The sequence below is a fragment of the Talpa europaea genome, assembly GCF_964194135.1.
Source record: "Talpa europaea genome assembly, chromosome: 4".
NCBI classification, from domain to species: Eukaryota; Metazoa; Chordata; class Mammalia; order Eulipotyphla; family Talpidae; genus Talpa; species Talpa europaea.
Genome location: NC_140070.1, coordinates 31389851 through 31402987, shown reverse-complemented (window position 1 = coordinate 31402987; position 13137 = coordinate 31389851). Strand labels below are relative to the sequence as shown.

Sequence of the window (13137 nt, the reverse complement as noted above, 5' to 3'; positions counted from 1 at the left end):
CCTGGTGTGCATTCTAGGTATACTTAAAAGTAAACCCCAAAGCTAATGTTTAAAAATGTAAATGTATTCCCAGATAACACTTACAGAACTTCCCAAATTATAGTCCAAAATAAAACCACCAAGACTTAGAGATGTGTGACCAGTTTAATTGGGAAGTGTCACCATATACGGATGCTATCCTGCAACTAAAGCCTCTCCTGTTCTGGGGTTCTGCCTTGGGCTCTCCAGCTCAGCTGGGCTCCCAGGCCCTAGTGCAGAGGAACAGCGCCCCGGCTTACCACGTTGGACACGTTGGGTGATGCCCCTCGCTGCAGCAGGTTTTTCACGATGGGAAGATGGCCCATGAAGGCGGCCACATGGAGCGGGGTCAGGCCGGACTAGAACAGACAAGCAAGGAGTGAGAAGAGAGGAGCTTTCCTGATCCTCCTAAGAAGACTGTCAGATGGATCTAATGCTTTCTCGCTTCTAGGAGCTCCAGCACGATTTTATAAGAAAGAGGAGTTAAGTAAGATAGGTTTGCTGCCAGGAAAATGGTTGAAGGGCCAAAAAAATCATCGCAGGGTGAGTCTGTCTACTTTTACAGGTCAATAAATGGCATTTGAACTTGACCAGCTCCCTGAGACCTGACACATGTTCCCTTGCCTTGGTGACCACTGATTTGTTCCCTTGAGCTGTCTAGACTTGCACCCACATGTGCACCCTACAGCCACCTGCAGCTACAAAGAACAATTCTCTAGAGGACAACTGGAGGAAGAAAGGAGGGATGACCATGGGGAGGCCAACCCTCATGTGCCGGTTCCGTTACCTCCGTGACAGCGTCGATGGAGGCTCCGGTCTTCAGCAGCAGCTCCATGACACGGATGTGGTTCTTCTTACAGGCGATGTGCAAAGGGGTGAAGCCATTCTGCAGCCCCGCACCAAGGGAGACAGACAAGCAGGAGCTTACACACTGGCCCAGGATCACCCCCTTGCTGATTAAGAGACAGCCTCTGCCCCAGTCTATCAGCAATACCCACAGAGCAGAATGTCAATTCCTACAAATCCTGTAAGAGGCAGGTGGCTCTCTATGCCAGGCATGTTCCTGAACAGGTTTATAAACCTTAAAAAAAAAAATTAGTCATAGGGCCTCCCCGGTGGCGCAGCGGTTGAGCGCTGGGTTGCGAAGCTGCCCGCGGCCTCTGCGGCGCCGGTTCGATCCCCGGCTGCTCCCCGGCCCCGGAGGAGGATCCCACATGGTGCGCAGACCTCTCCTGCCACCCGCTGCTCCCCTCAGCAGTGTACCTCAGTCCTTCTGCCTGCTCTGCTCCCCACTCTGGCTCTGGTGAATTCTCTCACCCTCCCGCGCTTCTGACTGTACCCAGTGCTTGTACAAATAAATAAATAAACAAACAAATAAATAAATAAATCTTAAAAAAAAAAAAAAAAAAAAAAAAAAAAAAAAAAAAAAAAAAAAAAAAAATTAGTCATATTTTTGGATGCCCTAAAAGAGCCTGCTGTTTAAAGTTTCCTTACGGTGAAATTTACAATAAAGAGTATGTCTGTAAAGCAAATCGTATTCCCTGAAATGCTGATCATTTTTAGTAAAATGGGTCTCTGTATATCAGCTCTACTCTAACATGATATTCTAGAATGTATATGCCTCCAAGACAAGACTTTTGTTTGTTCAGGTTTTTATCCCCCTGGAGAACTGGTTCTCAAGTAGGAGAGGGGATTTTGTGCTACCACTGACCCCGAGGACACTGGCCCCTGTCTAGAGATGATTTTGATTGTCACAAACAGAAGTAGAGCCCAGCGGTGCTGCTAAACATCCTGCAGTGCACAGGCCAGCACCTCACAAGGAATATCAGCCCCCAAATTCAGCAGTGCTGAGACTGAGAAACTCCAGCTACCCTAGAACAGGGCCTGGCATGTGGGTCGTGCTCAGGGAAAGCCTTCAGAAGGAAGGAAGGAAGGAGGGAGGGAGGGAAGAAGGGATGCTAGCTGTCCCTGAAGGCCATTCTGCCTCTATTCTCCTCCTCTGGAAGAGACAGAGAGGAGATGGTGGCTGCAAGATCCTCTGTGCAGAGTCCCAGTCTCACCAGATCCCTGACCTGCCCTGGAAGCCCTTGGCCTGGGGGAAGAAGAATCATGATTCCAGGAGGGAATTTGCTTTGATTCTGAACTCATCTCTACACAAACTCTAAGTCTCTCTGTAGATGAAGACTGCCAAGTCCAGGCTGTTTTACTTGCTCCCAAAGCAGATAAAAGACAGTGTTAGAAATCATTGTCCAGTGCTCTGCGCTGGGCCTGGCTCAGGTGGAGTGGCACCCCTTCCCCACGGACATAGCACCAACGCTGGGTCAGGTCTCTTGGACCAAATCATCCCCCAGCCTCAGCCTGTTACTTGGGCCATGGTCATCGGTGCCGGAGGCCACACCAGTGGCCACAGTGGGAAATGTGGAGGTTGCCCTCCTGCTTGCATGCTGTTGTGCCCCCTGGGCCTTAGCAGGCACTGCCACTCTCTGGCACTGAATCTGGGAGCCGGTCCAGGAGCCAGTGGTGCATGTCCCACAGGCTCAGCCATGCAGCCATGGTCTGCCTCCCTCAGCTGCTCCACCCCTCCAGTAGCTCCCACTCACCAAGGCCCTGGAGTTCGGTTTGGCCCCTTTATCTAAAAGAACCTTGGCCACTCTGTGATGGCCGCAGTGGGCTGCCACGTGGAGTGGAGTCAGGTGGTCCAGGGTAATGTCATCGATCTCTGCATTGTATTGCAACAGAAGTCGGACACAGTCAAGGTGATCTCCCTGAGCCGCCATGTGGATTGGGGACAAGCCGTTCTAGGTGAAGAGGAACAAACAAGGAATCAAAAAGGAAATGAACTTGGAAATGAGGACAAAGATTCCAACCTCACTCCTAACTCATTCCCTTCACAATGCTTCTGCACAGTTCCTAAGCGAGCGGCCTCTTACTCTAAACATTCTGCTTTCTACCTTGCCAAATCTTCCAAGCCAGCACCAGTCGGCCACCTACTCCATGGAGCCTTCCAGGGTCACCCCAGAGGTCTACTGGCTTTTCTTATCTGTACCACTCATTCAGACCTTATGTGTGTATTTGATGAATTGTATTTGTAATTAACTCCTCAGGGGTGTGCATCTTTTTATAAGCCTTATAAGCCCAAGATCAGTGGCCAAGCCTAATATCTATTCTAAATCCCACAGTGCCTTGTATATTTATGTACACACATAGTGTGCCTTATGTATGCATTCACTCATTCATTCAGACATTAATTCGACAAGTATTATTAAGTGATTAATGTGCATCCAGTGTGGATTACCTCTGGGGAAATGAAGGGACACACACAACTCCTGGCCTAAGAAAGCTTGCAGATTCATCAGCAGATGTGGTAACAGCTATGTTGTCGCTGCCATTCAGCATGGGTGACATAGGTCAGCACACCCAAAGCACAGAAGTACACAGGTGGAGCCACAAGGAGATAGGGACATGGCGACAGAACACTGAAGGAGCTGACCTCTGAGCTAAGACTTCTTCGGGAAGATGAAAGTGGAAGAAGACCCCTCGAAGGAAATGGATGTGTAATGCCACAGAAGTGCCATCCTAGGGGAATTCGGGGACTCACATGCAGTAAAACGTGGGAGCACAGAGTGTGCTGGGATGTGGGGTGGGTTGGAGTATCGCCTGGACCTCAGAAGTCTGCAAACCAGGAGCTTGAACTTCAGATTTTAAAAAGTAAAGACTGAAAAGAGTCTTTTCAGTGAGGGAGAAACACAAACAGGCCGCATGACAGCTAATGTCTGTGTTCTGGTTGAATTGTGGCCGATGAAAATGTACCTGTTGAATTCCCATCCCCCAGGACCTTGGGATGTTACCTTATTTGAAAATAAGGTCATGCAGATGTACTTAGTTAAGATGAGGTCATTAGTGTGAACCCCAACCCAGTATGATTGCTGTCAGAATAAAAGGGGGAAATCTGGACCCAGACACATGCACAGGGAGAACACCATGTGAAGATGAGAGAAGAAACTGGAGCATCCACAAGCCAGGAAATGCCAAGAAAAAAAAAAATGCTAAAAAAAAAAAGTGCCAGCAGACCACTAGGAGCCAGGAGAGAGGCCTGCACAGATTGTCCCTCACAGCCTCAGAAAGAACCAACCCAACCCCAGAAAGGAACAATACCTTTCTGCTTAGGCCACCCAGAGTGCCAAGCCCTAGCAAGCTGATATAGTTAGTCACCACTCACTGCATTTAGGAAGATCACTCCAAATTTTCCAACTGAAAAGTCTGAGTTCTCAGTAAAGAATTTTCATAACTATCCTTTTTTAGCCCCATTTTAATCATCTGGATAACATATAATTTTTAATAACTTAGGAACATTATTGTAAGTGTAAATACGGGACCTCTGTGGGAAAATGTGAAGACTTTTCTGACCTAATAATGTAATTAGTAGTAGCAATTCTACCTTTGTTTATCCAAGGATTTTTACTTTTATATCTACTCTCAAAGATATTAGCTCATAGAATCACTCCAGCAACCCTAGGAGAAAGAAGCAGAGCAGAAGAGACTAAGACACAGAGAGACATGTTCAGAAGCACACGCAAATGACTTGTGGCTGGAAGATTAAATGAGAAATGAACTAGTTAAGTAGAGGATACCTCCACTCAAAACACACACACACACACACACACACACACACACCCCACAGGCTTGGTACTGTAAATCATGACCCGAGTCAGAGACAGCTCTGTAGAACACGCACATGATAATTCATTTGGAAATAAATTGGCTTTCACAGTTACGGACTGTGCTGCAATATTATGACAAAAGAACAGCTCACAGAAATCTCCTGAGTGGCTGTGAACAGGCCCAGTCCATGCTTTGCTCTTTTAAATTCACAGCTTCCAAATGAACCCCAAAGAATGGACCCAAGAGTCTGGAGCCCCGTGAGATCTGACAGCTTTGGCCCCGGAAGACCAAGACCTCATTTAGAACCGAAGGAGGGCCTTTGATTGGCCACTAATGTACTTTGAGGAGAACTGCTTAGGTTCCTTTATAATTCTAGTCTGGCCCACACTCTGAACACTCCTTTGAGTGCTTAGTTTCTACCTTTTCTGGAGCCAGGAGGAAAGCGATAAGGGCTGTTCTAGGGTCCCAGTAGGCAACCACAGCCCACAGGACAAATATGGCCTGTGGCCTGTGAGTGTATACGAGGCCACCCATTTGCATATTATCTATGGAGGCTTGCCTACCAAGGCAGCATTGAATCATTTCAGCAGAAATCATGGCCTGCAAAGCCTAAAAATATTTACTATCTGACTCTTCAGAGAAAACGTTTGCCAACCCTGATCTAGATAATAATTAGAGCTACACCACGTCTCCTGTGTGACAGGCATTGGGGACGAACGTCCATGCACTAGCTCAGTTAGCAGTGTTAGGATCTGTTTCTGAGACATGGGAATTGATCCCAGCCCGCCTGACCTGCCCTGCCTAAAAGATGCCCCTTGCGGAAGGGAACATGCACCTTGGTTTTGGCTTGGATGGGTGCCCCGTGGTCCAGCAGGATCTCTGAGATTCGCACGTGCCCATTCCGAGCTGCACAGTGGAGAGGTGTCAGTTCATCCTTTAAAAGACAGGCAAAAACAGAAAACCCCAAAAGCCCCTATGAGAAGTCTGTCCTCAGCATCACTCCAGCCGCAGAAGCATGGGTGTCTCCTTAGGGACCGGTCTGATAGCACCACTGTCCTGTCATTGTGCCCTGCTTGCCGGGGCTGCTCTGGAAGGCCCATAGCTATCTGGTCAGTGAAAGCCCACCATACCCATGAGACTCTGGGAGGCAAAAGTCCCTCCCCCAGCCTTGCCACGGAGCTGGCTGGGACCCACCTTGGTCCTTGTTTCAATCTCGGCCCCACGGTCCAGCAGCAGCCGCACCATGATCACGTTCCCCCTGCGGGAGGCGATGTGCAGCGGCGTGATGCCATTCTGGGATGAGGAACAGGGAAGTCAGGGTGCCTCATTCTCCTCTGGAATGCAGCTATTCTGAACCCCACACCCTGTCCCCCCACCCTGGCCCCACAATGGCAGCCACTTCAAGCCTACTGTCAGCACATTTCTTGCTTAAGAAAGATGTCAAGGACATGATACCACTGTAGGTCATCACACCAAGCTGACCAGGCCCAGGTCTCCCAGAGTCAACGTAATGATCTGGAAGAGGGTTCCCTGGCCTCCAGGTGCCCTTCTCGAATGGGTTAATGAAAGTGAGGGGTGGTGGATGATTAGAAACCTACCAACTAGAAGGTTCCACAGACACCAGGGTTATTTCATCCACAACCACGTCTGCAGGAGGGAGAAAACCCATGGTGCCCCAGTATCTGGATTCTAAACGTCCCCGAGTTCCTGGTATGACAAGGGCTGCCAGAGAGCCTCACCTGTGGTGTGAAGTTGACGCTGGCTCCCCTGTTGAGGAGTAACTGGGCCACGTTGAGGTTCTCATAGTGAGCAGCAATGTGGAGGGGGGTGAATCCCGTCTGGGGTACAACATAGAGAGAAATGCTTGTCACATGCCATATAATCAATTCCATCTCAGAGTCAGCCAGGGATTCTAGAAAAGCTAGCAAGGACAGATGACCCTATACATCAGCAGAGCTGGACTGATGAGCTCATCTGCTGAAGAAGTCAAGAAATGCTTGGGGCAAGTTATGTTCAAAACCACGGTGTGACCTTGGAGGGAATCACATTATTTTGTTAGTTGTTCATATGGACACACTGTAGGCCAGGATTACCTCAAACTCTGTAAGGCCCAGGCATCTGAATAGTTACTATGGAGAGATTTTTCAGTAGTGAATGGGAAGGGATACATGATCCATGATCCTAATTCCAGGGATCATGTCAGCCCTCTAATGCAGTGTGGTGACTCAGCTAGCTGGTCAATGCGACTTGAGACCCTCAGTGGTCCCTGTCATCATTCTGTTCAATAACCTCACAACATGCCGAACCCAGTCAGGAGTTTTCCAAACAAAACTCAGCAACCCCAGGGTGGGGAACTATGTGTACGACTCCATGACCATCCATTCCCACTGAAAGAGAAGTAATCAACAGCCCACGTTTACAGAAGGCGGATCAGAAGTGCCTCGTCTTGGACAAGTAGCTGTCCAGGACCACTGGGGAGCTCCTCCCGATGGTCATGTCCACAGGTGTGGACGACTGCCTCTCTCACTCAGGGCCATTGGGGAAGAGAGCAGGATAAAATTCTGAAACATCACCTGTTCGCTTCCAAAGTTTTGTCTTGGCAGACGCTCGTGCTGTCCTGCCCAGACACTTTTCTGAATGACCTGCAGCAACCGGGCAGCTTCTGCTCCACACCCAGCACGTTTTTCTCAACATTCACCAGGGATTTAAAGTGGAGCTGGCCATTTTCAAGTGGCTCTTATGCGCCGTAGTGGGAGTCCCAAGGCACCAGGGAACTGTGCTTGGTGCACACTGCAGGCACAGGCCTGGTCTGCAGAACTGCTGGGAGTTCCCCGTGTCCCGGTGACCCGCAGTTCCCTGTAGGCCCGAGCGCTCTCTGGGCCTCACATGGTGCCCTACCTTGGAAAGCACGTCTGGGTTGGGGTCGTTCTGCAGAAGCACGGCGGCCGTCCTGGTGTCATCGTTGCGGGCGGCGATGTGCAGGGCGGGCAGGCGCACCTTGCCTTTCGTCCCGTAGTTGATGAGGTGGGCCACCACGTTCTCATGGCCCTGCTGCAGGGCCACGGCCAGGGGAGTGAAGCCGTCCTGGCCAGAGAAGACAAGGAAAGCAGGACTTGTGACCGCAGCCAACCACTCCTGGCCCTCAAGGTGGGACACATGCTCACACCTTGGCTCTTGCCAGGACAGGCCCTCAGCCCAACGTCATCTCCCTCCAACGCTCTGCTTTTCAAAGCCTGCCTCATCCTTCATGGGCTCGAATGCTACCTCCTCCCTGAAGCTTTTCTCAGGCCTGCTTTCTGTCTCTGCCATCTCACAGCCTACACAATTTTCTCAAGGCACTTACTTAATGTTCCTCTATAATTTGGAAGTTGTAGCACCCAGCCTGTCTGAGTGTTGAGATTTTCCTACCATCCCTCTCATTCCATCTATTGGTGCCAGGCTGGTGCTAGCAATTGCCAGAAGATCTCTTACTTTATGAACATTACTGAACACCTACCAAGGGCTAGAAATCCTGCCAGGCACTGAGGATTCAGTCATGAGCTACCATTACTGATCCCTTCAGTCCCCTGTGTCTGAGGGGCACAGGAACACATGAGTGAACTTGAATGATAACAAAGTCAGGTAATAGAGGAGAGTCTTTCGAGGTTAAGAGCTGTGGGAAGCCCTGTTCTATCTAGTTCAATTTCATTCTTTCACCAATAAGAAAAATCAGGATCAGGACTTTTCTGAAGAAATAGGTGGGGGCCTCCCCGGTGGCGCAGCGGTTGAGCGCTGGGTTGTGAAGCTGCCGGCAGCCTCTGCAGTGCAGGTTCAATCCCTGGCCACCAGCGAGGGTCCCACATGACGCGCAGACCTCTCCTGCCGCCCACTGCTCCCCGCAGCAGTGTATTTCGTCAGTCTGCCTGTTCTGCTCCCCGCTATGGCTCTGGTGAATCCTCTCACCCTCCTGCGCTTCTGACTGTACCCAGTGCTTGTATAAATAAATAAATAAATAAATAAATAAATCTTAAAAAAAAAAAAAAAAAGAAAAGAAATAGGTGGGTTCATAGCAGGAGCCTTTCTCATTAGGCTCCACTGTAGACCTATCAGCCTTCAGTGTGGGCTATCGTGGGAACAATGTGGTCTGAAGAATGTCATTTCTCTGCCTTGTATCTGGGCCTCAGGACACAGGACTTTGTCTCTTAAACCCTCACACCCAATGAAGAACGTCTAGAGCACTCCATGATCTAGACCATGATAGTGGATGTGGCTTAAGCAACAGCACAGGAAATCCACAATGGCCACAATGATAGGCAACCTCTACCTGGGAGGACATCTTTCTAAGGTACTTACTTCTGTGGCAACATTCTGATTAGCTCCATTTTCCAGTAAGAACTTAACCACTTCCAAGTGATTCTCTTGTGCCGCCATGTACAGGGGTGTAAAGCCTTTCTGTAAATGGAGAGAATAAGTCATTCAAATTCACCAGCAATAGTGAGATGTACTAAAGCCAGTGAAGAATCCTCTATACCTGAGGACAGCTGTCTCTCATCCTGTTTTCACCCAGCCCACAGAACAATGTCCCCACCTCTACCTCCAGTTACAGAATCCCGTTGCCACTTTGAGAAGGGATGATGGGACTATTACAAAAGGCCACAAGGTGGGAGTGACACTCCATGGAAGTCTGTGTCTGCCCCTTGCCAGCATCATCAGCCTCATTCACACACACTCGCACCCTCTATTTTTACTCCCTTATTCGTCAACCTCCCTTGCCCCACCCCCCATTACAGAAGATCTCTCCCCAAATGAGCCATACCTAAGTTTATTATCTGACTAGTTCAGTAAACAGGGAGGAGGTCCACACTGACCAACTCCAATGTCTTTAGAATGGTAATCAAAGTGTGAACAATAATAAATAATAAAGGATCATCACTTGGAGATGCATTGCTAGCATATCTACACTCAGCTACACGTGTGACAATGACTGCAGTTGCCAGGGTGTCATTACCTGGGACTGGGCGTTGACATTGGCGCCATAGTTGACCAGTTCCCGGACCACCTCATCCTGACCAGCGAGGGCAGCGATGTGCAGAGCTGTGTTCCCTTTCTGAAACATAGGAGACAGAAGAGGTTGCCTATCAATCTCGCTAAATGACTGTGACAGGCAGAGAACAAGAATGCTGGCTGGGGGTCTAGGGGGTGGGCTTTCTTAATGGTCCAAAGGAGTAGAAAATACACATGTGTGTGACCCATCATACATCTTGAATTAGTACTGAAAGTACAAGAGGGAAAATTCTTCCTGTTCCCCATGGAAACATAATGCTAAAGAATAAAACGAACAACTCCACACTGACATAGCCTCCTAGACCGACTGACATACAGTCAGTCTCCTCAGCACACACAGGACTTACACAAAAGGCTATCCAGGCACACAGCCTTTATGGACTTCCAGCAAGTCCCAATCAGTAATTCTGTGGTACAGTGTAAACCCCACGAGGCCTGCAGCCCTAGGGAGGAGCTGGCAGTTCCCCCAGGCTCAGCAACCTGATGTTGTTCCTACTGAGCAAAAGCTGGGCCAGAGGGGAGAAAGGGCACAGAAGGGAAGGGACTGAATAAAGTAGCAAATAGAAAAGAAAGGTTAGAAATAGTTGAAGATGTTGGGGAGTGTGGTGGTGAAATGAGCTATATAATGTATGTAGGGAAGAGAAGAAAACCATGAAAGTAGATGGAGGGACAGAAATGGAATAAAATCTGGCAAAGGAGAATATAGAAAGAATATTTGAAATATTAACAAGTAAAATAAAATCACCAAGGGCTCAGCAATTAAGAGAGGAGAGCATAAATTTTAGAGGAAAATGAGGACTTGTCTAGAGTAAACTTCTTAGAAGAGAAAAACCCATAACAGAGACATAGAGACCAGGCAGGTTCTAAGGTAAATGAAATGTTCAGGTTTTCTTATCTGGATTTGCCCTGGGTGTTTGACTGTAATTCATAGCCAATATCGGGTCTGTTGTAGGATGCTGGCCTCCCTAGGTAGATGGGGCTGGAAAGTTCAGGTGACTGGCCTTCCTGACCCCATGGCATCCTGCTCAGTGAAGGCCAGCAGGTTGGCCCCATCGATGACTTCTGTCAAAGGGGGCAAAGGGATGGGGGAGCAAAACAGCAGCACCACTGGGACCATCTGTTCCCACTCAAGGACAGAAGCCATAGCAACCTTATTTTTCACTTCAGGCAGTGTAATTTTTTTTTTTTTAAGATTTATTTATACAAGAACCAGGGTACAGGCCAGAGGTGCGGGAGGTGAGAGGACTCACCAGAGACAGAGCAGGGAACAGAACAGGTAGACTGACGAAATACACTGCTGAAGGGAGTAGCGGGCGAGACAGGAGAGGTCCGCTCGCCATGTGGGTTGCTCCGAGGCCGGCGGGGATCAAATAAGCATTGCAGAGGCTGTGGACAGCTCACAGCGTTGCGCTCAACCACCTGCGCCACCAGGGAGGCCAAAGCAGTGTATGTTTTTTAACTAAACTACATGAACACTTGCTAATCCATCTCAGGAAATTCAAACTCCACAAGCAGAGACTTCAAAGCCAGTTCACGTGCTGGGTTGTCTGTCACCTGGGAGAAAAACGACCTCAGCCAAGCAGAGCTAGGCAGCTGGGGACCCAGCTCTGGGACCACACAGCCACCACTGCCCCAGGTACCCACAGGTGAGTGAGGTAGCCCCCATGAAAGTACCCTGGGGGTAAGAGGGTACTTGGGCCTTTGTTTCTTGGACTTTAGTAATTCAAGGCCCAAAGCGTGACCCAAATTACTTTAGTAATTCAAGGCCCAAAGCGTGGGCCTGACTTTTTGATTTCTCCTTAAGTCCCATTGTATAAACTAAAGGGTTCTTCCTCAAACATCCTTCAGAGGATAAATGCCAGAAATGAATGTATAGATGCTAATTAATCATTTTTCATAGAAGATCTTACATTTAGAGGCCTTGGCATCTGGGTTTGACTCGCTGTACCAAGCGGAATAGGGCTGTTGGCCCAGAACCTTCTCTAGAAAGCAGATCTCAGAACCCTGAATCTCCCCATTGAGAAGGAGGCAGGCTGTCGTCATCACACACTTACAGAGTATGCGTACCTGTGTTGGCACAGGCCGGATTGGGGGTGCACAGATGACTGAGGATCACTTCCTTGCTCTCAAGAGGCTCTGTCAAATGTTCCTTTTCATCGTCCCTTCCTGCCTGAAATCCTACTGTGGTAGAGCTTTCTCATGTAAACCCACATGGAGGGAAGTTGTAGAATCCTGCCTGTGGGCCGGGGCTCATGTAGCTTCAGAATCTGAGCTGAGGGCAGCATTGGTGAGGAACAGGAGCAACAGGAAGACCCTGAGTAATGGGCCCCCACCACCTCTACACACATGCCCACATTGCAAGGCCAAAGAAGAGGCCCCCTGGCCCTGGGTAGGAGACATGGAGGGGGCAGGGAGGGTCACAGAGAGAGGGTTGTGAGCCTGTGTTTTGTCATTCTCTCCCTCAGCACAAAGGATCATGGCCTCAAAGAAGCAGGGAAAATTACTTAGCTAAATTTGGATCCACAGAGACCCAATTTCTCCATTTCCAGGGAGTGATAGAGCTCATAGAAGGGAGGCTGGTTGAAGTAGGAGCTAAGCAAATGAAGAGGAGGGATTTCCCTTTCTTCACATTCACTAATAGCTTCCACGCTGAGCTCTGGCCACGAAGGGGTGGAGATGGGAGGATGGGAAAATGGGGAGAATGGAATGCTTCTGTTTTGTGCTTTTAAAATTTCTAAGCACAATTTAGGAAATTGTATTGACTTTGGCTTTTTCTTATTCTTCCTTTTTAAAAATCTTTCCTGCTGGGAAGACCCTTTACCATTCCCCAATCTGTTACAATGCTTTCATAGGCCTTGGTTTCTACTTTACCTTTTCCCTCCCTCTGCATGGCATTCAGAAGCCACGCTGGTTTATAAAATGTCTATAAATAACAAAGACCCGCCAAGTGTTTGCTTGCAAAATAACAATCAAAGGGAGGAAACTCAGAAAGCGCAGAAGTGCTGAAGCATAATGTTTTGGCAACCCTTGGGACAACTCCAGGGGAGGAAAAGCCGCTCTGGTGCACACAGGGCCCGTCAGATGGCACGCTGCTTGCAGCCAGGTACGTGAGGACATCACAAGTAAAAAATAATTGCAACCCCTGCACCCACAGAAGGAGCATGGTGGAAACAATTGATATTTGCCATGGGTTTAGAACAAAATGCCTGTACACATTCAGCAAGAGCAACTCAGTCTATTTTACCAGTGAAATCTTTTTGCCTTCATGAAATGACATGAAAATTACAGAACTTTACCTTAAGAGATGATTCTAACTTCATAATATTTTGGGAGTTCACTTCATAACCATAAATTATATCTGTTCTCCACAGACTGCTCTGGTTCTCTGCTGGTGAGCTGGCAAAGTGTTTGCTA

General features: G+C 48.6%; 1 protein-coding gene across 3 annotated transcripts in view; it reads right to left on the bottom strand.

Annotated features, from left to right (window-relative positions):
* Window positions 1-13137, bottom strand: part of ANK1 (ankyrin 1) — a gene marked incomplete at both ends in the record, with an annotated part of 212277 nt that overhangs the window by 58968 nt on the left and 140172 nt on the right. For all 3 annotated transcript variants that reach the window (XM_084231770.1, XM_084231771.1, XM_084231769.1), the window contains 9 exons: window positions 279-377; window positions 806-904; window positions 2619-2816; window positions 5516-5614; window positions 5875-5973; window positions 6420-6518; window positions 7579-7764; window positions 9013-9111; window positions 9668-9766. In XM_084231770.1, the coding sequence (XP_084087896.1) occupies window positions 279-377; window positions 806-904; window positions 2619-2816; window positions 5516-5614; window positions 5875-5973; window positions 6420-6518; window positions 7579-7764; window positions 9013-9111; window positions 9668-9766 (1077 nt within the window). The remainder of the gene's footprint in view (window positions 1-278; window positions 378-805; window positions 905-2618; window positions 2817-5515; window positions 5615-5874; window positions 5974-6419; window positions 6519-7578; window positions 7765-9012; window positions 9112-9667; window positions 9767-13137) is intronic.